A 25,433-nucleotide genomic window follows, 5' to 3' on the forward strand; every position below is an offset into this window, starting at 1 on the left:
ATGCTGAGAAAAAAAAAAGGCACATGTTTACCACATGGACATCACATTCATTCAATGCAAACACATTTTGAAGGCATACAAAATTGTTCGGGTTCGATTCTGGCTCCGCCCTTCCTGTGTGTGGAGTTTGCATGTTCTCCCCGTGCCTGCGTGGGTTTCTTCCCACATTCCAAACACATGCATGCTGAGCGCTCCAAATTACTCGTAGGTGAGAGCGTGAGTGCAAATGTTTGTCTCTGTGTGCCCTGCGATTGGCTGACGACCGGTTCAGGGTGTTGCCCGCCTACTGCCAGCTGGGATAGCGACCCTCATGAGAAGTGATTCAGAAAATGGATGGGTACATACTGAAATGAAAAAAAAAAAAAAAACTTCTTTTTTTTGAATCTTGTCATAATTTACATGAATGAAGATCTATAGTAGCTTTTCCTCAGTCATTTTCCTAATAAAAAAGGTCAATTTGGAGACAAAGAAAAAGGAACACAAACCCGACTCTAGCTCGACCCAGAAATGCAAGTCCCTAACCTTTTTTTTTGAAAGTGATCATTTTCTTTTAATTTAACCCTTACATGCATAAGTGGGTAGCGGTTTGGTGGCGCACTGGTTAGCATGTCTGCATCACAGTTAGGAGGGTGCGGGTTCGATTCCACTTCTGACTATTGAATCATTGCTGTATGATCATAAATATAATACCTAATATCATAGAAGTGAATTACTCTCAACCAAAATTACAAAAATGGCATTTAAAACACATAATATGGGTCATTTTTGACCCACTTATGGAAGAGTGTAGGCTAAAGTCATTAGTGCATCTCAGGGTTAAAAATAAAAATAAAAAAGGATTATGCGTACACCATTTGCAAGACCCGATTTAGCTTGATTTTTCTTACTTCCGCTCACGTGACCATAGGTCACTCACGTGATCAGCTCGTGTCGTGACATCACCAGGCATCCCGGAAGTAGTCTCTAGCTAGAATGGAGTGATGGCTGCGGCCTTTCGTCGTCAACACCTCAACAGGAAGAAAATGTCAGCAGATTTTCAACTCTTCTAAACGATCTATCATCGAGTCCGGTCGGACCTCCGTCGGCGTCGCCAACGTCCCCCACACCCTGAGCTGTCCCTGGTCGGCCGTTTGGTGCACCTTGAAAGAAGAAGAAGGCTGAAAGAAAAAAGAAAAATTGGACAAAATGTCACTGTTCCAATCGGCGCTGGATTTCCTCGCCGGGCCCGGCTCGGTCGGAGCGGCAAGTCGGGACCAGAATGACTTTGTGGGGCAGATGGTCGAGTTGGGTGACATGAAACTGCGGATCAAGCGGGTGATTGCGGAAGGTAAAGGAATACACATTCTCGTTCATTGACAGTGGACTCGTGCTAACTCGCAGCCGGGAAGCTAACTTGCTAACAATTTATTCAGTTGCCGATAAATGACAGTTACGTTAGCGCGTATTTTTAAGTAGATATGCAGCAATAAACTAAACTTTGGGGCAATTGCATCGGTTTGACTGTCTACCAACAGGACTGCGTGACAACTTGAACTCCAAACTGCTGATGATGTTTGTTTTGCAGGAAAATCTAGCTGTCTGCAAAGTGAAGCTTTATATTCGTGCGCCACTGTTCACGAATTCAACTGATTGTCTTCTTTTTCTTTTTTTCCCCTTCTTCCCCAACCTACGATTAATTCCGGACATAGCCATTCACATTCTTTGGACACCATCTCCTAGAATTTGGGAGCCATTGAATCATGTTGAATTGAGTACACAAAAGCTTTGCCAACATCTCAATCGTCAATCATAGCCCTTTTTTGTTAAGGGTTCCTTCAAAAGTCCTACAGAATAGACATGTCATCTCCAAAGCTGACCTTTATAGGCTAGATCAGGGATGATGACAACTAGCAGCCCGCTGCCATTCAACAGGTTGGGGAATGTGTGATCCTATGCTGCCCCTCCAGTAACACTGAAGAAAAAATGGGGGCCCCTCCAACATTTAAGTAGCCGATCCCAGGGCTAGATAGACAAACACAAATAAGAAACTATAACAATTAAAGTAAAGTTGTGTTTGTCCTTGTCTGTTATTTACCCTTTTTTTGAAATTTTGGCCCTTGCTTTATTCTTGCACTCGTATTATTCTTGCACTCGTGTGCGCTGCTGTGACAAGTGAATTTCCCCGCTGTGGGATGAATAAAGTTAAATCAATCAATCAATCAATCAAGTAATAGAGAAGCAGGGTTATCGCAACTCAATACGATAAGAAATAAGGCAACAAGGTTGGGGTGAATGCATTTTAGAGTTTATTTAAGTGAGATGGAGTGAGATCTAAAGTAGCAAAGATGTAGAGAAAGAACGAACACAACCAGGTCATGTTAAAAAGAAAAGAAAAAGAGAAGATTACGGCCAATTTTCTTATTAAAAAAATACAATGACTAATGGTAAGAATTAAAACAAAAATGAAGAATAGGAGTGAAACCAAAAATCAGAATCAGAAGAATTAAAGCAACATTGACGAAGAAAGTGGGGAGAATCGTTAACAATGTGCTTTCCGCAGGCGGCTTCGCATTTGTCTACGAAGCCCAAGACGTCAGCAGTGGCAAAGACTATGCTCTGAAGGTCAGAGGAAACTTGTTGAATACAAGCCTTCCGTGTTTTAATCCGGATTCATTCCGCTTTTATACCTTGTGAGCGTGACATGTCAAATTCTGCTTTTGGGTTTTACTCCAGCGACTTTTGTCCAACGAGGATGAGAAGAACAAGGAAATAATCCAGGAAATTTGCTTCATGGTACGCCCGCCACCCTTACTTTCGAAATCTGAAAATTCAAAGTTTGTAAAAACTTTCCCGGTCGGCCTTTGCAGAAAAAGCTGTCGGGGCACCCCAACGTGGTCCAGTTCTGCTCTGCCGCCTCCATTGGCAAAGAGGAGTCGGACACGGGTCAGGCCGAGTTCCTCATCCTCACTGAACTCTGCAAAGGTACGTCCATGAGTCGTGACTTCCTCTTTTCCGGCCGTCTGTGGCTTGGCTGAACCTTCACCCGTTTTCTGACGTTTGAATATGACTGCTTTCGAGGGCAACTTTTATCTCCTGTTTGGAATGAAACAACATGAAATCGTTGCAGCATCGACGTGGTGCGCCATCTTGTGTTTGTGCCTGGGCCACCAGGGGGGCAAGGATAATATATACATACGAATTTACGCAAAGAAGATGGGTCACAACAGCTCAGTATTCTATACCCGTATTTTTTTAATTCCGATATTTGATGGAATAAAATTCTGCTGAGCATTTTAAACAATATATCATAAATTTAAAAAAAAAAAAAAACAATTTTTGTAGTCCCATAACACCTAGAACAATCCTCTTCTTCTTTGGGCTGCTCTCGTTCATGGTCTCTACACCGAATCAATTTGTTGTCCTCTGCGCAGTGCAGTGCTGTTCCTCTCCAGTCCTGTAGGTGGTAGTAAACGCCAAATACAGATTTTTGTCTGTCTTCTGCGTGTTGCTACTGTGTTTCAACGCCACTGAGACAGAAGGTAATGGGGACCCTGCAAACATTTGGTCTCACCCTCAGGCCAGCTGGTGGACTTCCTTCGGCGAGTGGAGCAGCGCGCCCCCGTCTCCTGCGACACGGTGCTGAAGGTTTTCTACCAGACGTGTCGTGCCGTGCAGCACCTGCACAAGCAGAAGCCCCATGTCATCCACAGAGACCTCAAGGTGGGCCTCAACAATGACATCACCTTTTGCACACACACCGCGTCGCACATCTCAAGAAACTGACCACAGTTGATCATTTTTTTAAATTTCAGACCTTTTTTTTTTTTTTTGGTTTGTCAAAATCCTATCTAAGTATGTTGTGGTAATTTTTGCTCAGAGCGAATCACTAGTAATTCCTAACAATGGTTTGAGCCATGTCGCCATCTCTCGCTTGCAGATTGAGAACCTGCTGATTAGTAACCAAGGCACCGTCAAACTGTGCGACTTTGGCAGTGCCACCAGCGTGGCTCACGACCCCGACTACAGCTGGTCAGCACAGAAGAGGTCCATGGTGGAGGACGAGGTACGTGCGCGACCTCACGCTTCTTTGCCCACATTTTAACGGCACTGTGATTCAACGTTTGGGGATAGTCTCGAATTGATTCCAAAAAAACAAAGTCCACTTCAAAAGCATTGGTGGTCAAGTATATGAATGGCAAAGCAGCCTAACAACAATGCTGAGAAAGAAAAGAAAATAATCCCGTCGAAATGATCATATTGTTATTAAGTACACCCTTTTCTACACGTTTCTACTCAAAAATGACTTTGAAGTTTAAATTTAGATCGTATTTCCCTCTCTTCATAATTATCCACGCATAATTATAAATACAAAAGATGTCCGTCTAATGAAATATGTACTTAATATTGTATCGTACCGCAGTGTATTGTGTTTTGCTCTAAATTAATACTTTATAATTATTTAATCTGTTCAGTTAAATCAATGCGTTAAGTTATTAGATCGTAGTTTTGCTATATATTTTGTCATTTATTTTTACATTCTAAAATGTGTATATATAGAATTATTAGTATGGCATAGATATTTGATTATGTATACTTCTTACAATTAGAATAAAAGACCGAAAGAAAAAATATCAAAATATGTTTTTTTTTTCCCCCCCCGATTGCAAGTTCTGAAACGTATACGAAAAGAAAAGGTCGTTTGCTGCCATTAAATAACCATGAAGTTTCCCCCCCCTCCCTCATGACCGCCGCACCCGTAGGAGAAATCACATTGACAAGCACCAGGCTCGCTGTTGATTGAATAACCGAGCGGGCGGTCCATGATGTTTTGTGCGGCTTTGACCCCAACGAAATGTGCCCCGAGATTGTGTTTGTAAACCTGTTAAGACGTGCGCACATCCGTCACGCTGATAACACACACACACGCTTTTATTGGACCACCACGGTTAAACCATTGTAACCTCGCGTTGTTCCCCTCATTCAGGACTTTGGCCTTTTATTTCCACCTCACCATTTTTGCTATTTGTTAGCAGTTACCTTTGCTGAATTTGATTGGATTGATTTTACATATGCTAGGTCTAAGTAAAGACGACCGTGTGGCTCTCTGAGCTGAAGTCTTCTGGAGCAGTTGCTTTGGATTTAGCAACCTTACAGTGTGTACCTGTGTGTGTTCATGTGTGCGCGTACACACCTCTGTTTGTCTGCCTGTCTGTCCGTAGATCACAAGGAACACCACTCCGGCATACCGCACACCGGAAATGATCGACCTGTACTCCAACTATCCCATCAATGAGAAGCAAGACATCTGGGTCAGACCTCCGTTTTACCTTGTGTTTAATCACCTGAGCACAAAACCAACAGATTTCAATGTCAACAGACCCATACCCACCCATCTAACCACCCACCCTATGCATCCATCCATCCATCCATCCATCCATCCATCCATCCATCCATCCATCCATCCATCCATCCATCCATCCATCCATCCATCCATCCATCCATCCATCCATCCATCCATCCATCCATCTCCAGTTGAAGCAAATTTGTATCCCATCCTACGACAATCAGCAAGGAAGCGGATACATGAGTAATCAATGAATTCCCCATGCCTAATTTTTCCTGCCCCATACAGGCCCTGGGCTGCATCCTCTACCTGTTGTGTTTCAAGCAACACCCGTTCGAGGAAGGCGCCAAGCTGCAGATCGTCAACGGGAAGTACTCCGTGCCGCAGAACGACACCAAGTACACAGTCTACCACAATCTCATTCGTAAGTGCGCCGCGTCTAGAGTCGGTACTGGAAGCACGTGGCAGTACCCCTCTTCCCTTGGCAGGCTCCATGTTGAAAGTGAATCCTGGGGAGCGGCTCTCCATCACAGAAGTGGTCAACCAGCTTCAGGAAATAGCGGCGGCCCGAAACGTCAACCCCAAGTCCCCCATCACAGAGGTAGTGTCACCTTTTCGGAATGGTCGCTCATTCATTTTTGTTATGGCGCTGCACTTGTTAGCAAATCAGCAAAGTCATTTGTCACCAACATGGAAGCACGCTTGAATCGCCGCACCGATTGAAATGCAAATAAATCCCCGCTCGAACCCCCGTCTTCACGCCCGCTCGGCATGGTGCCTCACATTTAGCAGTTGAGCCACGATCCTTATCCCAAATTATGCCACTTCATTAATGAGCAAATCCTCCACCAAAGTTGCCATTTATGTTAAGCTGATTTCAAGGTCAGAAAGCCTCCACTTTGTAGCCATTATATACACAGTCGTAAGCTTAGATAATTGATAGGGGCCGTCCGTCTATATAAATAACTCTACTGAAGAGTTCTCGTAAAAATGAGCACAATAGAAGGTCCATATTTATAAAAAGAAATTGCATTAATTATCGAATCACATTTTAACTCAAGAAAAAACAAATTTGAGGAGAGGCTACTGAAAGGACATAGACTGAAACATTTTTACCACAGTTTTGCTCAGTTCTATGGGCATGAAGCGACTCTTCCTGGTGCGTGCGGATTAGACACAATTTTGTCTTTTTATTATTTGTCCATCATCGAGGATAAAGAATATATGCCTGTTTATTTAAATATGTTGCTCTACTATTTGTGTTCTGAGATCAGCTGCTTAAAGACCCCAATTATGATTGAGCTCAACAGATTTAGACGACGCAAAATGAGGCGGTTGTTTGCTTCTAATTTTTATGTTGGAAAATTGCTAAATGGGGTCACTGGTGTGTGGAGGCGCCACTCTGTTTTGCGGCTCGCGGGCCTCATTTTGAGAAACGCTACTTTCCAGCTCCCGATTCTGTCCGTAGCAGCCTCCTTCGAAGGGAAGAAGGCTAATCTGATTAGCGTTAAGGGGTTTCCCTGCTGCCCGTAAGAAGATTATTGTCCTCCGCCTCCTCATGAACTCCCTTCGACGACACGGTCGAGTGCAAGGAAAGCGGAGTAGATAGCGCCGATCGTCGTCTCGGGATTTTGTTAGCGTTGAAAGAAACTTTTGGAAGGGCATGATGTTGACTGCCTACTACTGCTGGCGTCCCATGTATGACGGATATGAATGTCTGCAGCTCCTGGAGCAGAATGGAGGATTCGGAAGTAACGGGGCGGCGGCGGCAGCATCGACGGCGGCGACGACGGTCACGGCCCCCTCGCAGATACAACACAACAATGCAGGTGAGCGCTATTTCTTTTGTCCATAATGGGATTTAGAATTGTTTTTAAATGCTTTCTATGGTGATGGGGATGATAGACAGTCTGCTTGTAGGCGTGGCACTTGTTGGGTCTACTCATTTATAAATAATCAAATCTGTACAAATAAAAACTCTTTGTATAAATTGCTAATTGATGAATCGCTAAAACCAGTTTCTTTGACATGTTGTCTATTTGGTGGAAAAAAAATACATTTAGACTGTACACCATTGTCATGCTAATAATAAGTAAGAGATCGGTTTGATAATTTTGCCCACATTTTCCCTAAACTCATACGATAAAGGCATTTACGATCCCGACCAGTCGGGTAGCGGCTTCCTGGACATCCTCAAGGGAGGAACCGAGCGCTTCCTGACCAACATCAAGGATACCTCCTCCAAGGTTATCCAGTCCGTAGCCAGGTAAGATGCTTGTTTGTCTTTTATCGACCGATCTAACATGGACGTCGCCGCCACTGTTTCCTCCCGGCTCCTTATGCCAGAGTGCAAATCAAAGTCTGAAGGTTTTCCACTGTTCTCCTCCTGTTTGGATGAATTCATTGTTTTTCACCCTTGGTATTTGTTTTGGTCATTTTATGTTATTTGTTTTTCCTTTTTTCTCTCCGTTCAATCCCTCACCATGTCTCCATCTGCTAGCAACCCAAGGTAAACATTGAGCCTCGGCCAAGCTCCTGTAGTCTGAGCGTGTGTTTGATTTAGTTCAACTCTGTTGCATTTGTAATGTCTGCAAAATAACTGCTAATTTGCGCGTGCTCCGCAATCATAACGAGGATCAATCGTTTGAGGTTTTTGTCATTTGATTTGAAGCGGCATAATGTGCCTCCCCTCAAGACGAAGAAGAGACGTGCGTCAATGCATGAATGATTGCTAACCAAGCAGTGTCCTAACTCCACGTCACATAATGATGCATGCTAACTTTCAAACTGACCCGGTTAAAAGACATTTTACAATTTCAAAGTGACCCGGGTGCATTATTTGTACTCCTGACAACCGACAAAACGAGAATTATGCCTCTGGATGTCCACGTTTCGCAATGACCTGAACTCGGGTTCCTTTGACTCGCAATGTATCGGGAGTGCCGGGCCAGTTGTTCGGCTTTAAAACGGGTCACTTTGACCCGCAGTGTGTTACTTAATATGGCTGTCGCGGTCATATGCAGGGAGGATGTTTGAAGCACTTTTTTTTTTTTGTCCACCTCTGCGACCCTGCCCTTTGTTTTACAGCTACGCCAAAGGTGACCTAGATATCTCCTACATCACCTCGAGAATAGCAGGTTAGTTTTCGGTCGGGAACTCACCTGTTCAATATTTCCTTCCCTTTTTTCGTCTCACAAGTAAAGTTTGCATCTGTATGCAGTCATGTCTTTCCCGGCCGAAGGGGTGGAGTCTGCTATAAAGAATAATATCGAGGACGTGCGCCTATTTCTGGATTCGCGGCACCCAGGACACTACGCCGTCTACAACCTCTCCAGGCGCTCCTACAGGCCGTCCCGCTTCCACAATCGGGTGGGCAGCCTGCGCAAGCTCTGCTGTCGATTATTTTGTCGATTAATAGACAAGTTGGTTGATGTCGATTGTTCCGATTGTGCGCAAACGGCGTCCTCCGTGTTTTCCCGGCCTAGGTCTCGGAATGCAACTGGCAGGTTCGCCGCTCTCCCCACCTGCGCAGTCTGTACAGCGTGTGCAAGAACATGCACCAGTGGCTCAAGCAGGACCAGAGGAACATCTGCGTGATCCACTGCCTGGTAAGCAGGCGCCAGAAGGTGGCCGCGCTGCTCTTGACTTTTGTGTGCAGCGTCGTCTGTTTTTGCCGCAGGACGGCAGGGCAGCGTCCGCCGTGGCCGTTTGCTCCTTCCTGTGCTTCTGCCGCCTCTTCACCACGGCCGAAGCGGCCGTCTACATGTTCTCCATGAAGCGGTGCCCGCCCGGTATAGCCCCATCTCACAAGAGGTGGTGCCACCGCTGCCCCGCGTTTGTGTCCCCTTTCCGTTACGGCGCCGTGACAGCCGGCTGATTTGCGCAGGTACATCGAGTACATGTGTGACATGATGGCGGAGGAGCCCATCGTCCCGCACGGCAAGCCCGTTCTCATCCACGCCATCACCATGACGCCCGTGCCGCTGTTTAACAAGCAGCGCAATGGCTGTCGGCCCTTCTGCGAGGTCTACGTCGGCGACGAGAGGGTCCTCACCACCTCGCAGGAGTATGACCGGATGAAGTATGTCTGCGTTTGGTTTCTTTTCAAGCAAGCATGGAATGGAATAAAATGTTTCAGCAGTGTGAAGCTCATGTTCCATTTACAGGGATTTTAAAATGGAGGACGGACGAGCGGAGATTCCTCTCAACGTGACCGTCCAAGGAGACGTGCTGGTGGTGATCTACCACGCCAGGTCCACGCTGGGAGGACGTCTGCAGGCCAAGGCAAGAATGAATACCGTATTTAGTCTAATTATCGCCCAGGGCGATAATTAGAGAAGGTTTATGTCCAACCGGGGGGGTGGGCGATTAATAGAGAACACTTTTTGCTAACACACACTGGGCGATTATTAGAATATGGGCGATAATTAGAATAAATTCGGTACGTCCGCTAAAGAGTTTTTTGGTCCCGTTATGATGAACACATTTTTTTATCCCTTGGGCAAACTTCTTTTTTGGAACGTGTGCACTTCCAAGCAAGACGGCAGGGTCGTTGATACTTTTTGATCCAGCGTCGTCGTATCTTCCTCGGTGAAAGCCGCTCCCAGTGGCGGAATTTCCAAAACATTCTGTCGTCCTCGGTGGAGTCATTTATATACTGCGTTTGCTGTTTCAGATGGCCTCCATGAAAATGTTCCAGATCCAGTTCCACACAGGCTTTGTGCCCAGAAATGCTACCACTGTGAAGTTTGCCAAGTAAGTCAGTATTTTCTTTTTTTTACGTTGAAACGTTTTCTTATTTTGCACCAGAAAATTAAAAGGAAAAAAAATCACACAAACTATTGGCGCAGGGTTCGTTCTCAGTAACGGGAGAAATGTCTCTAATCTCAAAACTTTGACTTTTTGATCCCAACAAAATGCATCTTTGTTCTTCTGCCGTGACATTGCTTTCCGGCAGATACGACCTGGACGCCTGCGACATCCAGGAGAAATATCCGGACTTGTTCCAGGTCAACCTGGACATTGACGTGGAGCCCCGGGACCGAGCCAGCGCCAAGACTCTGCCGTGGGACAGCTTTCAAACCAAGGGCCTCAACCCCAAGATCCTCTTTTCGTCCCGCGACGAGCAGCAAGAGATCCTCAGCAAATTTGGTAGATGGCGCTATTACACCTTTTGGAAGCAACGTTGTTTTTCAACTCTGCTGGCCATTTTTGGACCAATTTAAGGTCAAAAGAGCCGGGCAGTAGAAGAATGAAAGAATTTGCTCACCTTTCACGATCTGCAGGTAAACCGGAACTGCCACGTCAGCCGGGATCCTCTGCGTTCTATGACGCCGGTCAACCGCCTCAGCAACCCACGCAAGCCTCGCAAAGCTCGACCGCCTCGGAAACGGACTCTCCCGTGAGCAGCGACACCGGCGCCAACAACTTCTTCCAGACGCTGGACTGGGAAGGTGCGAGGTCATTCCATGTGCTTTAAAAGCTTCTACACTTTGAATTGTTCATAAGCCTGTCTGTGTGTGTCTGTCAGATGTCGGCGGGCCTCTAGACACATCAGGCATCCAAACGGGCGGGTCCTCGAATGAGCTGGAAGATCTGAGTGACCAGTCGGAAGGAGAGTCCTACTCGTGCTCGACCCACAGCGGGGAGCCTCCGGCGCGGGATAACAGCGAGCCGCTCTTCGATGCCGACTTCCAGGTACGCAAAATATCGCTTGAGGCTTTCCGGGGAGAAGCTAACGTGGCACTTTGCAGCTTCACGCTCCACACCAGTCACAGATGGTCCAAATCTAAACGTTGTGGAATCAACATCACATGAATCAACCTTGATTGTAATAGAAGGGTGGCACTGCTTGGCACGTCCACCTCACAGTTCAGAAATGCAGGGTTCCATTCCTGCCCTCACCATGTGGAATTTGCATGTTCTTCCTGTGCCCGCGTGGGTTTCCTCTGGGCACTCCAGTTTTCTCCAAAAACATGCACGGTAGGCAGATTGAGATCTCCAAATTGCCCGTGGTTTTTGGTCTCTGTGTGCTCTACGATTGGCTGGCAACTGGTATAGGTTTGCACCCGCCTACTGCCCGATGACTGCTGGGATAGGCTCTAGCATGCCCGCCACTGTCAGAACAAATTAAGTATTCATAGCAGTGTAAGCATATTGCTTGCTAGCATGAGAAGCTAATGCACACCCCACCTCCCTCCTAGACTCCAATCCCATCTCCCGAGGACTCACCCGCCGACAACACAGCCGATCTCTTAGGTTTGAACTCCGAACTCCAAGCGCCGCCGACGACCGCCGCTGGCCTGAAGGCCTCGTCTAGCCATGGCGACCTTCTCAACGACCTGTTTGCACCACCTGCCGAACACACGACGGCAACCCAGGAGGACTTGTTCTTTAGCAACTCCAAACGTAAGCATCTTTGTGAGAACATTTGGGTTGAATTACAATATTTCAGGCATAAAAGTCATTTGAACTCCGGGCTTATGTAGTTTTAGATGCCTCTTTTCAATTACACCGAATTTTGCGTGACGTTGTGCTGGCAAATTTTGGTTTGAACTCCCATTTATTGATATTTTGTTCAATATAGGGATGTGCAATTATCGAAAGCGGGGGTGTCGGACTGATACCGACCTTTTTGGGATTTGTCGGTCCAGTAAATATGCAGGGCACCGTGTGTGTGTTTTTGGGCAGCCACAAGCGACCCGTTCGACCCGTTTGGGATGGGCTCCAGCTCCGGCGTGGGCTCCAGCGTGGGCTCGTCCCGGCAGGCCTCTGGCCCCGACCTGTTTGGGGACTTGATGGGGTCTGAGAGCAAAGCCGCTTCCGCTTCCAACGCCAGCCTCTTGAACCTGAGTGAGTGACGCCCGTTCCTTTGGCGCATGATGCCGGCGTGTTCCTATTTGTGTTTGCTGTCAGATCAATTAGGTAACAATGCTCCCAAGATGACATCGTCGGCCAGTCACCCGGACCTCTTGGGCGGGTGGGACAGCTGGGCAGCCAGCACGTCGGCGGCCATGAACTCCACTGCCAGGCCCGCCTATGTCAGCACAGGTAAGGATCACCTAATGTATGAGAATACATCAGGTAGTTTTTATTTTTTCCTTTTGTTTTGAGGGGCGGGGGCTAACTTCCCATATTCGTGTGCTCGTAGCTTCGAGTATGTCTTCCATGTCCAAGGCCAAGTCTCAGACCTTCGATCCCTTTGCTGATTTGGGGAATTTAAGCTCCAATTTATCAAGTAAGTGTTAGCATCCATCCATCCACTTTCCAAAGCGCTTATCCATGTCCCCTTGATTTGAATATCCAAGATGTGGGAACTGCAAGTAAAATAGGATTTACCCCAAAATGAATACGCCCCCCAAAAATTGAACGTGATGCATTTGTTCCAGGTTCGACCACTGGTAACTTCTCCAAGCCTAGCAAGGCTCCACTGCCCTCCTCTTCAAGTTCAGCTCAGCCTCAAGGTCCGGCGTCCTGGCAAGCCGGCAAAGCCCCCCAGGGCCACAACAAGACCTGGCAGTCGGGTCCCGGCTCTGCGCCCAAAGCGTCTGCGCCCCCCCAGGGCGCTGGCCCTCAGACCACCAAGGCCAACTACAACCTCAACTTCCCCAGCGTCATCGGGGGTCGCGAGGAGAGAGGGGTTCGGCCTCCGGGATTCGGTAGTTCCCCGCCGTCACGTTTGGTGCGTGTGCCGCCAATGTGCTCTGAAAATATTTCTTTCTCGCCGCTTGCGTTGCCGTTACGCAGGCCCCAAGCCCAAAGTCAAGGAGGACGACTTTGGGGACCTGCTGTCCACTCAGGGATTCTCCTCCAAGATGGATAAAAAAGGGCCCAGGACCATCGCCGAAATGAGGAGGCAGGAGCTCACAAAGGAAATGGACCCGCTTAAACTGCAGGTACAATTTCCCTTCCCGAGTGACTTTTGATTGAGAAGGAAGCGTGGATTCAAAACCTTTGACAACGACCGAGATGTAACGGAATTTCCGGCGCACTGCAATAACGCGACCTCCTTTTTCAGGCATGCAAAACCTCTTGGAAACTTTTGGAAAACTTGAAAAGGGACCATCCATTGGCAAATGTCTTTGTATTCTTTGTTTCAGTTTGTAACTTTGAGTTTGGAGTTCTCTTTGGCTCAGTCACGTGCCTTCCGATGACTCTTGACCTCCCTCCCCTTAGATCTTAGACTGGATCGAGGGCAAGGAGAGGAACATCCGCGCGCTGCTGTCCACGCTGCACACGGTGCTGTGGGAGGGCGAGAGCCGCTGGAGGCCCGTGGGTATGGCCGACCTGGTGACGCCCGACCAGGTGAAGAAGTTCTACAGGAAGGCCGTCCTGGTGGTCCATCCAGATAAGGTGCGCTTTGGACACAATACGTATCGTGCCGTGAGACCTGCAATGGACCCTTGGCTTGCGAGTGCCCCTTTTTGACTAAGCTGAGCAAGTTGGGAAGACTTAGAGCCGTTCATTGAACGAGACAATTAGTCCAAGACACAAATACAAAAATAAAACGCCCACAAGGAGCTCATGATACAGCGTTGGTAACGGCTGTAACTTGTGCAGCAAATGGTTTTAGCAGCGCCCAAAAATGGTATTTTACAGAAATACAGAGCGGCCTGAATGTTGGTCAAATTTGATTGAGAATTTGGATTTTTAAAAGAAAGATCACTTTGCTCAAAAACAGGACATTGACGATGACGCAGTTACTGGTTTGGTTGGTAAGAAATCCATCAGGGGTGAAAAAGGGTCAAAAGGTTGACTCTATATCGGAAAGCAAAAGAAGATTTTTGCCCGTGTTTCATTTTGGAAGAAAGAAAAACAACGCAAATCAGTCTGCTCTAATGGAAGACGGCAGAAATCTCAAAACGCGAACCTTATGAGAGGTTGAAATTCAGGGGGTTGGGCCATTTGAAATTAAGCAAGGTCCATGCATCTTTATCAACAGTTCATTTGATTAGGCGTGGGTTAATCAGATAATTGTTTCCCCTCTAATGACAAGCATTCATTCAATCCTGTTTTGTCTCTTCCTCTCTCTTTTTGAATCAACGGAATCACCCCGCAGGCAACTGGCAAGCCATACGAGGACTACGCTAAGATGATCTTCATGGAGCTGAATGATGCCTGGTCAGAGTTTGAGAACCAGGGATCCAAAGCCCTCTTTTAGTAGAAAAGACAACAAAAGTGACACAAAAAGACGGTCCGGCTGAGGACTGCATTGTGAACAGATATATCTAACCCCGCGGGGCATGATTGGACGGGACTGAGCCCACATTGGGCCTTCTTTGTTTTTGTTTAGTTTTGTATTTTTTTTGCACTGCCCGTCTTTCACTCCACTTCACAATCTCCCCAAGTCCTTGCTACATCTGTGGAAATACAAACGAAAAAACAACACCGTTGACGCTCTGCAACATTCAAGGAATGGTGAAAAGAGCGAGGAATTTCCGAACGCTGAGAAATCCGAATGGATTTTACAAACGGAGCTGCTTTGTTGGTGCCTGTCAGTATTGTAGACAAGCCTTCAAAATGGCTGCCAAACAATGTGATTTGTCTGCCAGTCACTATTGTGAAACACACACGCCACATACTCACGCTAGTTAGTCTAGTGGTACTTTCCGACAAAACAGACCCACGTAAACAAAAGTGCTCTTTTTTTTTAATTATTATTACTATAGCCATCCAATCGTGCTATGCTACGTGACTAACCGCTCATAATAAGGCCATTAGCGATAGAGTGACGAACATTCCATTAGCGCTACCGCTAACTACTTACACCTCAACAATCCGGCTTATAGTTAGCGTAATGTGACAAATAATGAAGGAGGTGTGCATCCAGTTAGCATCATGCTATCCTAAATGGCGCACCGCAGCAATCGGGCTTTTTCGATGCACTCTGACGATGAAGCAATTAACAGCCGACCACATGCACTCTAATTAACAGTCAGGCTACTTTTGACAGGGCAAAGCCTTGAGTTGGGAGCTATGCCTCCCAAGATTGACAATGTGAAGTTGGCAAAGTAGCACGGCGTACTGCTAACCACGTACACTGAATGTTGGACAGGAGCTCGCTCTTGTTGGCATCTCTTGCTAACTCGTGAACGGGCGTGGCTGATGTTTTTTGAATGACATAGATCAACCATAACATGATGTGTGATTCGCGTTTCATATTTCAGAAGGGTCCATTGTGTGCATAAATATTGTAAATACAAAACATCCATCTCGTGACTTTGTGAAGATGACATTCGAGTGACAGATCCGCACGGGAGTACGTGTTTTATAACATCACACTGTTGTTAGTTGACGTCGTTTTAGTTCACATTTTTACCTCAAGGACCAATCCAATCACTTTCTTATTTATTATTATTATTATTCGTCAGTTTATTTTTTGCATTCTATTGGTGCCTGATTAAAAAAAAAAATTAGAGTTGGAAAAAAATCATCAATTAGATTTTCATATAATATATTAGAGGGTGTGTGTGGGACCACTTTGATTTTTCCCAAAGGTTATAAATATGCTTTTTACAAATATGAATACAGATATATATAGAAATATATATCCTATCTTGTCATATCTTTTTTTTTTTTTTTTTTTACTTTTTTGTTGAGATTTTTAAATTTGTGTTTCCAGTATGATTGTAAGTTTAAGAATGGAAATCATCAATACAGTGTTTTACTGGATCAAATTGTCATAACAAGAGAATATGAATGTATGAAAAAACATTAAAAGTTCTGACGGCAAAAACAATTTTTTGTAACAAACCGACCACATTTTCAGTCACGTTTTACTTGAGCTTCATGGTACGTAGCTAATTAACAATAATATACAATACATCTTTATTTATAATACTCTGTCAACTTGAGCCGTTCATGTATTGGAAGACAAAATTGTTTTTGTCCATTTGTGAGCGAATACGTTGGCATCGCTTACAAGGAAACGTACGTTCGGAAGCTCTTGAAAGCTTCTTTGTGCAAAGCTGTGTGGGAAAAGGTGATAAGGACCCAGATGTCACCTCTGACACCATCAAATGTGGACCATCTCACCAACTCAGGCTTGACGGGTGACTTTTTAAATGATGAGAACTTAAAGATGCCAAGGATCAAGACGCTAAGCCAATTGAAGAAGACTCGTGCGTTTAATCACGAAAAAGTTATCAGATGCTCGTCATGTCACAATTTGACACAATTTGTTTTGGATTGGAAGGAATCCAACTATGATGCGAGGTGGTCTCGCCCATGCGAGTTTAGACCAGGTGGACACGTCGGCATGAGCCAAAGCAGCTCGGAGAAGCTGAGACAACATCATGTTGCCCACTTTGTTGATGCTCACCCTTGGCCTTGTCTTGGTGGCAACGGGAAACGACATCGAAACCACGGCGGCACCGGACGGTCACATCACCATTGCGCGGGGGAAACTTCTGGTGAGTCCTCCACATCCAAATCAGCCCTGGGAAAATGTTGAAAGGCTCCAAATATTGAATCGGTTCAAATGTGCATGTAAGTGAATGCCAAACAAATGAAATATTTTCTGTTTTAATTTTTCCTGATGCAATTCTAAAGTGGGTCAATGATTCACGGATTTTTGCTTTTTGCCGGCCAACGGAATTGTTTTTCCTCACAATAAGCGGCGATGTACTGTATTAATGAGGTGAATACATCATTTTTCATACCAAAAATGCAAGTTTTCTATTTTTGATGAATTGGATTATTCTTAATTATTTAAAAATCACACAAATATATATCAAATGGGTGATGTAAAGTTTGTTTGTTTGTTTGTTTGTTTGTTTGTTTGTTTGTTTTCCAGGCTCCCAGCGTGGTTGGATGAGGCATCAAGAAAATGCCCGAGCTCCATCAATTCCTGATGGAGCGCTGGGCTTTGTAGTATCCTTCTCGTCAACACCTTTTCCTCACAAACATCTTTTTTTCCAAGACGCAAGTCGTCTTAAATGTTTGCCATAACACATTTGGTCATTTATGCTGCCGAATGAAAATGGAATTTACTCGAGTAAATGATGATGCAAAATAGTTTACGATGTTTAAAAAATAATAATAATAATACGTACGTTTCTTTTGTTTGCGTCATCGTTTCTGAAACCATGCACCGGAGGTGCGTTCGAGTCGAAGTTTCCTTGATTCGAGGTTTCCTCTTCCAGTCACAACCTGGAGTATGATTCTTCGGAAGAAGTGGACCCTCGACTCATTTTTTATGATGACAAGGGCGAGGTCGTGAAGGTGATTTGTAACTCCCCCGTTTTTGGCAACTCAAATTCAGAGAGGTGGAAGGCTGCGGGTATTAGCTAAGAAATCCAAACAATACCAGAACTGAAGCTTTCTTTTTTTTTCTTTTATGAAAGCTGGATTTCTGCAACATATCTACACAAAATAATTTTACAAGAATAGAACGTCAGAAAAAAGCTTAATATTTAGCCCATATATTTTCAACTTCTGTTCTAAAAAAAAAAAAAAGTTAGTCAATTTTTTTTTTCTGCTTGAAAACTTTTTTCTTCCAAAAATTGTTTGATTTCCCTCCTAATACTGTAAAACTATTTTTAAAAACAAATTGTTTTGCGTCTCTTTCTGTTTGCAGACGGTTGGCGTGAAAGGTATGAAGGCGGTGGAGATCGCTGCCCTACTGGACTCCCTTGGCTTCTACAAGCGGTCGCAGAAGGGCGAAGCAGTGCCAGAGGAGTTCCAGAACTTCCCCTTGCATGCCCTGCGTGACGAGCTGTGACGTACCCCAGAAAGCCAAACGCCGCCACTGCGTCTCGCACACGCCATTGATGACGAACGAAGCCTCAAGGTGTTCCCAAAATACAAAAACCCGGCTTCGTTCTGACGGCTCGCTTGGCCTGACGCAGTGCGCGCCCGTCGTACGCTTATTCCTCACGTATCTGATCCAATTAAAAAAAAAAAAAAACAACATACTTGAGCGTGCTTAATATTTATTGTACATAAATCTAAGATGTGAGCAGAAGCCAGAAAGTTATATACAAGGAAGAAATGAAATGAATTGAATTCAGCTGTAGTTTTATAAAGGACCAAAACGAACAAAATTAAAACTAAGTAAAAGTGAAAATAAATACAAATATAAAAAAATATATAGCTGAAAAAAACAGATTGATATTTTTCCCACGGGGCTCGCGGGCTTGCTGGAGCCTATCCCAGCAGTCATCGGGCAGTAGACGGGGGTCACCCTGAACCGGTTACCAGCCAATCACAGGGCACACTGAAAATGGATGGATGGGTTTTGGTCCTCCATCGTTCAGGTCTTCCATCGTCTTGAACCACTCTGTCTGTCTGCCGTTGGCTCCACAGCGTCGTTTACTGGCGGCAATTGCAGGAAATTTTATAATAACTCGACTCTGACATCTACTGGACAAAACCGATCGCTCTTTTCAATCCGTTAAATCCGGAGTTCTTAGAAGAGAGGAGTCACTGTGTTCAATGTTGTTGTCCGATTATTCAATTTTCTTTTCAGTACGGTGTCACTGCGCCCTTGAAGCGTATTTTATTGAATTTCTGTCCTTTTCTTTTGCCATTAGTTGAGTCGTGTTTCTTCTAGACGACATACAATGTGCGCCATGGTGGGCTCCTGTCGCATTTTGTCTGCACGCTGTTATCGTTTCAGATTGACTCATGAGAAGATTTGGACTAATCCGCAAGGCGCCCGCCTCCTGTTTGCCAATCTGATTATCTGCCCCCGCGCACGTTTTGCGCACGTTTGCGTGATGCCCGCGTTCTACTCGCCGGTTCCCGACAACGTTGGCGTGGGCCCGGCCTGCGCGTACTCTTCGCCCGCCTGCAGAGAGCCCCGTGACCTTTCACCTTCGTCTTTAGTTTCACGTTCAGGTTGGTCCTCATTCTTGAGTTTGATTGATTTGATTTATTAAACATATAAACACATATGAGACAAAAGGTTAACATTATGGAAGAAGGGAAAAGATAATCATCAGATATCATCGATCAAAGCGGTTTACATGTTCAAATGGAGCGACGACAATCTTCACCGCATATGTCGGAGGGGGATTAGCGACACAAACAACACATGCGGACAATAGATGGCTGCCTTCTAAAACGTGAATATTTAAACACACACAACAAATGCAAGTTTGATTTGTAGTTAGTTGAAAAGCCAACATTTTAGAAATCAATAACAATAATAATAATGATAATAATAATAAAAGTGCTAATCAAAGAAAATATATAGTGCTTTGAGATCATTCTTTTTTCCAAGAAAAAGCTTTTTATAAAATTTCAGTCAACATTCATAACATTGTGTGTGTGTACGTGTATGACATTTGTACAATTTGTGCCTTTTCAGCATGGTGGTACGACGTGTGTCTTCAGATGTTGATCTACTTCAACATTTTTTATGTGCCTTGCTGGTGGTTTTCGTCCGTCTGCATGCTGCAAGTCAAGGTCAGCGCTTCGACTAATCATGACCGGGCCAGTGAGCCAACTCTGTTATTATTGTCGTCGTCACTGTCAAACCTCATCCACGATCCCAGAAATTGAAAAACAAACAAACAGGGTTGCAAAATTCTTTTTTGGGGTTCAAAGATTCCAATGGAGATCCTTAGGTCAGGATTAGAGTTACCTTTAAGATTGGGTTTGGTATTCATGGGGTGAATTAGTTTAGGGTTGGCGCACCGACCTTTTTGAAAATGAGAGCTCGGTCCTGTGTTCCCAAAAAGGCGAAAAAGATTTACCAGTGGCGTTCGGACTCTTGAAATGACAAATTTGCTAAGCTCCCAGGAATGATCAGCATTGCAAGCTAGAAATGAATGATTTCCCTCAATCTGTCCTTGACATTTCCAAAAGATTGCTTCCACTACGTTCCGAGGAAATTACACTGCCCGGGCCGTCACTGCTGAGCTCGATTTCAAGCAGACCTGCAGGCAACTCAAAGCCTGTGTGTTTGTTTTCCAGTTTGCGTATCTTCCAGGATACTATCAGGGTCTGACGATCAGCGGCATCGCACTCGTCACTGTCGTGGAAACTGTCCGCCTTTACCTGGGTTACTTTGGCAACCTGCACCAGAACGTGAGAGCTTTCCTTCGCATGCATTGTTTTGATCGCTTCTTTTTGTAGTTCACATTCTGTTTTCCTCATCATTTATGGAATTACTTCATGTACTTTATTTACTTGTAGTAGATAAGATTCTCAATGTTTCTGTCATTTTTTTTTTTTAAATCTACTTTATGCTCTTAAACTGCTTTATATACACCAGAACTTGATGTACTCAAAAGTACTATGCAGTGTGTATACTTGTAAATTGCATGCAACTAATGTATATACGCGCGCATGTGTGTGTAGGTTGCATGGCTGTGCTGCTTCTGCGTGTTGACGCTGTCGTTGGAGCTGCCGGTGCTGTTGTTCTTTGTGACGGACGAGGGGGAGCTCATCCTCCCGCTGGAGCGTGCCGTCCACTCGCTGCTTCTGACCGCCGCGCTGGCCCAGGTCGTGGCCGCCGCGCTTGCGCTGCATTCCATGACCAGGAAGCTGACACTGCTCTTCCACCTGCGCCAGCTGGCCAAGGTTGACAGCTTCGGCAACTCCACCACCCCCGGCAGCGCCGGCGAACCCGGCCTCGGCTGGTCGTACCGCCGGGTTACTGCTCCTTAATGTGGAAGTCGAGCCCAAGTGTTTCCTGACAAGAATATTGCTAAACGCGGCATTCTGATAAATTGCGCAATGTGAATGAAGGGGCGGCCATTCCGTCACCTACTGTACCTAAAAATGACATGAAGGTGCCGATTGATTGTTTTTCTATTCTTTTTTTTTAATGTTACGCATGAACACATAAATAGATGCCGACTGTGTAGGAAAACCTTTGCAGGAAATTGTCCGTCGTTTTTGCATTTTGCAGTTTAAGGCTATTTGCTGATGCATTCAGTCTCTATTGTCACGATGGAAATATGCTTGGGCTTGATTGTTTACGGTGATCAAAACAAGTTTCAATAAAGTGATTGATTAAAATAAATAAATAAGTAAGTAAATAAATAAAAAAGTCGCCTATTGATTACGTCACGTGACGTAGATTTGAGTCGCCTCGATAAAGATGGCGGCCTCCGTTGTCCGGTGGGTTCTTCACCCATCTACCACGGCAGTCTTCCTTTCTGCGGCGGGCAGTCGGCGTCTGTTTTCCCCCGCCTGTAGGCCACCATCCTGCCGAAGTTTTAGCGATGGAGCCGCGGAGAAAAACACTCATTTTGGCTTTGAAACTGTTCCGGAGGGTGAGAAGTCGAAGAAAGGTAAGTCAAGAACGAAATTCGTTTTGAATCTCACTATTTAAAAAATTACTTGCCTTGTAAATCGTGGGCATTGCCTCAGGTATAAGACATTTGATATTTATGACATTAGAAATTTCTACATGTAAATTCGGATTCTAACTTTGTGTGCTGGGATTGATACTTTTGGTCAAAGAAAGCCCATTAAATTTAGAGCTCATGCCATTAAAACGTGTAAACAAATGGATATCTAAAACAAATTAAGAGTATTGTTTGGTGCTATACATCTTGCCGAATTCTGAGATAGGGGTAATTGTTGACATTAGCAAAATAAAGACGCTCATACTAGATTGTCACCTTTATATTAAGCAAATATGAAATGGATATTTTTCCCAATAAAGTCTAGTACAACACAATGGAACGGGAAAAATCAAATATTTTCACTTTTACATTTCTAACTTAAAAAGTGCAAACATCATAGTCAAACATTTTGTAGCGAATCCATTAAAACTGTGAAAAGTAAAAATGAACTATGCCAGGTATGCTGAGATTGGTGCAGTATGATAACATTTGTTCAACAACACTCCTACCTTACCATTTTCTAACAGGCATTGAAAACTATCAATCAAATGGAAATTGCTCCAAAAATAAGCAGCTATTAATACTGCAGAATTTTAGGGTGGAGTTAATTTTTTACTTTTGCCAAGTAGTCCCGACTTGAGATTTGTCTTAATTGCAAGGAACTATGTATGTTTTGGCAGTCAGATAGAGTTTGGTCAAAACAAAATGTGATTCTGAACATTTGTGACATGCTTTTGACATCTTCTCACTGTTGTAGTGTATAAAGTGTTTGAGAACGTGGCACCGAAGTACGACGTGATGAATGACGCCATGAGTCTGGGCATCCATCGTCTGTGGAAAGACGCACTGCTGCATGCTATGCACCCCCAGCCCGGGGTGCACCTCCTGGACGTGGCCGGCGGAACAGGTGCGCCCAATGTTCAAAAGCGGGGATCTTTTTGAGCCAGAGGTGGTACCATCGAAATATTCACAACTGAATAGTCTGTGTGTAGTGTTTCTTACGTGTACCACAAGAGAGCGCTAGTGTCCCATGTTCCAGCCACCCATTTTTTTAAACAACTTTCCCTAATATTCGAGAATCACTGGTTGAAGCTATCGAGCCTCCAGTTTGTTCAGTGTGCAATTGTTTTGTGATTTTTGGAAGATATGAAGAGTTAAGGAAAACATGGCTGTATCATCTGTGACGGCCTGACATCGGGCTTAGGCGGACACATTAAATTTTGAACGTCGGAAAAACTCAGAAGTCAGCAAAATATGCTTAATCTATTCTCCTCTTTTCCCAGGCGACATTGCATTCCGTTTCCTGGAATACACATCCTCGCAAAAAGAGCGGCAGGCCAGACGGACGGCGTCGAGGCAGGACATGTCTCACAACTACTCGGGCAACCGCGGGGAGGGTGAGGAAGGCGGACCCCGAGATTCCAGGGTGGTGGTCTGTGACATCAACAAGGAGATGCTCAAAGTGGGCAAGCAGAAAGCTCACCATGAGGGCCTCGCTAGCGGTGAGCAAATAGACCTGCACGGACAAAAAGGGAGCAGCGAGGCACTTTCAAGTCAGGGTGCGCTACATTTGCTCAGCCAAATATCCAAGTCTTCATTCATGTGTGCGAATGTGTGTCAGATGTGCTCTGGGTGGTCGGGGACGCGGAGGAGCTGCCGTTCGACGACGATCAGTTTGATATTTACACGATTGCGTTTGGACTTCGCAACGTCACGCGTGTGGAGTTGGTAAGCACTTTTCGATCATTTCATTCTTGTTCTTTGTCATTTGCGGGACCTGAGATGCTCTTGGAATGTTCACAAAAAAAACACAACGAAAATCTAATCAAAAATGAGTCTTCTCAAATTTGAATTAGAAATAGATTATTTTAAAAAAAGGAAATAATTTTATAAATTTATTAGTGAGAGTATTTAATCCAGAGATCTAAAAAAAAAATGTTTTTGTAAAAATCCGACTTTTATGTTGTAAAATGACTTGCTTCCCCCCCCCCCAAAAAAAAAAGTTCTGTATTTCTCTCTTGAGGCCCTACAGGAGGCCCTGCGAGTGCTAAAGCCTGGAGGCAGGTTCATGTGTTTGGAGTTCAGCAAGGTGACCAATCCCATCTTGGCCAGGTGAACCTAAAGCGTACCGCGACTCTACAAAGATCAAATTTGATGCTGTTTTTGAACAATTTGCCAATTTTTTTTCTTGCTATTTCTTTTTCTTTGTTAGGCTTTACGACGCTTACAGCTTCCAGGTGATCCCGGTTTTGGGAGAAGTGATTGCCGGAGACTGGAAGTCATACCAGTATTTGGTGGAAAGCATCCGCAAGTTTCCAGCTCAGGTAACAACAAAAACTACCTTTGTCATCATGCTTCAGTCATTGTATGAAATTCTTGTTGATTTATTTATTTTTTTTTATTCTCACTTATGCATGGTACATTTTTTCACCCCCAAAAAAAAGCCTTACTGTACATGGTCATTTTTCTTTGGTCTTTTTCAAATAAAGGTGTTATGGTGTAGAGCATTTAAAACCTTACTATGTAAAAATCATTAAGAAGCCTTTCCTTTTTTTCTGCAATGTGCAGGAGGAGTTGAAGGAACTGCTGGAGGAGGCAGGTTTTTGTTGCGCACGCTACCACAACTTGACAGGCGGCGTGGTCTCCATTCATTCGGGTTTCAAGCTGTGACAGACGGCAGAGCCACGGCACCCGGCGGCGTCCACTGTTTTCCATCGGGCGTCGAAAGCCTGCAGCTGTTTTGCACGGTGCTAATGAGTGACTTTTATGCCGTGCGCTCAATATTTGAGAGCGGATCCAAAAAGACAAACTTCATTCCCCCATCAGTCAAACCGAGATTTATAATCTCTCTTCTTTTTCTCCAAAGATGGATTCTATGGACCCTTTCTTTGTATGTGTTTGTGTATGTGTGTGTGTGTGAATGTAATGAAATTCCAATTCCAGCAGCGTATATTTAAAATGTTCATTTTGACTTGGCAAAATTGAATTTCAAATAAGTGGAACAAATATTTATTCTGTTAACTGTGAGGGCTGCCATTCAACCGACCACAATGAGGCTTTGACCCCCTGTCTCCTGATAGGGCACACCCCTCGGGCGTCACTCCTTCCTGGCCCTCCGATTGGCTGCTGATGAGGAGCAGCGCCCCTCCCCTATCCCTTCGCCTCCTCAGTCGCCTCCCTCTCCTCCTCCGACATGATGCCATCTGTCGGCTGATGTGGAACCAGGGCCCCGAGGGCCAATCACAGCCCGGCTCTTTTTTTGACAGGCGGATTGAGCGGCGTGCGCGTGAAGGTTTGCCTGCGCGTGCACGTTAGGAGGCGTTTAAGACCTCCACGTCCTCACCAAGCTATAGGACACATTTCAAAGAAAGGGTATCTGCATGAAAACAACTTTGATCCATTCATTTAGCAATATGTATACAAAAAAAGATACTATTTCCTGCATTACTTTTGTGCTGTGTTGTTACGTGCATATTTTACTATGCATATAAAACAACAAGCATACTTTGCAAAGTATGTTGATGTTTGTGTTTAATTTGCAATTCAAACAATACAAGCAGTACCCTCTCATTTTAGTCCTTTGTACATAAACGTACAAAAATAACCATTCACATTTTTTGGAAACATTTAAAAACATCCAAAACACTTATAGATAATTTTCTATTTTTTTTATCATATAAAAAAATAGACGCATAAAGTATTTACTGTAACATATATGTACTATAATATCTTAGAGGCCACAAGAGGATGACAAAAAACCCGCACACAGATGAGTTTTTTTCACCAAATAGAGGACTTGAAAAAATCTG

The 25,433-nt window shown here is 44.7% G+C and overlaps 4 protein-coding genes and 1 long non-coding RNA gene across 5 annotated transcripts; 4 read left to right on the forward strand and 1 right to left on the reverse strand.

Annotated features, from left to right (window-relative positions):
- Positions 1–939: 939 nt before the first annotated feature.
- gak (cyclin G associated kinase) lies at positions 940–16,061 on the forward strand. Its single transcript, XM_088376469.1, has 29 exons — positions 940–1,327; positions 2,540–2,601; positions 2,713–2,772; positions 2,847–2,961; positions 3,557–3,699; positions 3,917–4,042; positions 5,199–5,288; positions 5,612–5,747; positions 5,812–5,924; positions 7,047–7,152; positions 7,472–7,589; positions 8,411–8,460; positions 8,544–8,692; positions 8,809–8,931; positions 9,003–9,136; positions 9,210–9,404; positions 9,490–9,607; positions 9,999–10,078; positions 10,281–10,474; positions 10,609–10,776; positions 10,854–11,020; positions 11,527–11,731; positions 12,014–12,175; positions 12,239–12,373; positions 12,474–12,560; positions 12,712–12,981; positions 13,070–13,218; positions 13,499–13,675; positions 14,382–16,061. The coding sequence occupies exons 1-29, from the start codon at positions 1,186–1,188 to the stop codon at positions 14,481–14,483; spliced, it is 3,876 nt and encodes a 1,291-aa protein (XP_088232595.1). The 5' UTR covers positions 940–1,185; the 3' UTR covers positions 14,484–16,061.
- A 369-nt stretch (positions 16,062–16,430) lies between these two features.
- Positions 16,431–18,213, reverse strand: LOC148397678 (uncharacterized). The gene is made up of 2 exons (XR_015858649.1): positions 17,377–18,213; positions 16,431–16,760 (listed from the first exon to the last, which is right to left on the reverse strand). It is a non-coding gene; the product is annotated as an uncharacterized LOC148397678 (long non-coding RNA).
- selenoe (selenoprotein e) lies at positions 16,575–18,233 on the forward strand. Its single transcript, XM_088376498.1, has 4 exons — positions 16,575–16,734; positions 17,118–17,194; positions 17,467–17,545; positions 17,901–18,233. Exons 1-4 carry the CDS (start codon positions 16,618–16,620, stop codon positions 18,042–18,044), a joined length of 417 nt encoding a protein of 138 aa, XP_088232624.1. The 5' UTR covers positions 16,575–16,617; the 3' UTR covers positions 18,045–18,233.
- Positions 18,234–18,375: 142 nt separating this feature from the next.
- On the forward strand, positions 18,376–21,316 carry LOC148397680 (transmembrane protein 17A-like). Its single transcript, XM_088376496.1, has 4 exons — positions 18,376–19,162; positions 19,635–19,732; positions 20,243–20,356; positions 20,630–21,316. The coding sequence occupies exons 1-4, from the start codon at positions 18,886–18,888 to the stop codon at positions 20,936–20,938; spliced, it is 798 nt and encodes a 265-aa protein (XP_088232622.1). The 5' UTR covers positions 18,376–18,885; the 3' UTR covers positions 20,939–21,316.
- A 32-nt stretch (positions 21,317–21,348) lies between these two features.
- coq5 (coenzyme Q5, methyltransferase) lies at positions 21,349–25,140 on the forward strand. Its single transcript, XM_088376494.1, has 7 exons — positions 21,349–21,567; positions 22,382–22,531; positions 22,908–23,126; positions 23,246–23,352; positions 23,648–23,736; positions 23,837–23,948; positions 24,193–25,140. Exons 1-7 carry the CDS (start codon positions 21,375–21,377, stop codon positions 24,292–24,294), a joined length of 972 nt encoding a protein of 323 aa, XP_088232620.1. The 5' UTR covers positions 21,349–21,374; the 3' UTR covers positions 24,295–25,140.
- The last annotated feature ends 293 nt before the right edge of the window (positions 25,141–25,433 follow it).

Source organism: Syngnathus floridae, chromosome 5, assembly GCF_059516105.1.
Source record: "Syngnathus floridae isolate MCC-2025c chromosome 5, RoL_Sflo_1.0, whole genome shotgun sequence".
Classification (NCBI taxonomy): domain Eukaryota; kingdom Metazoa; phylum Chordata; class Actinopteri; order Syngnathiformes; family Syngnathidae; genus Syngnathus; species Syngnathus floridae.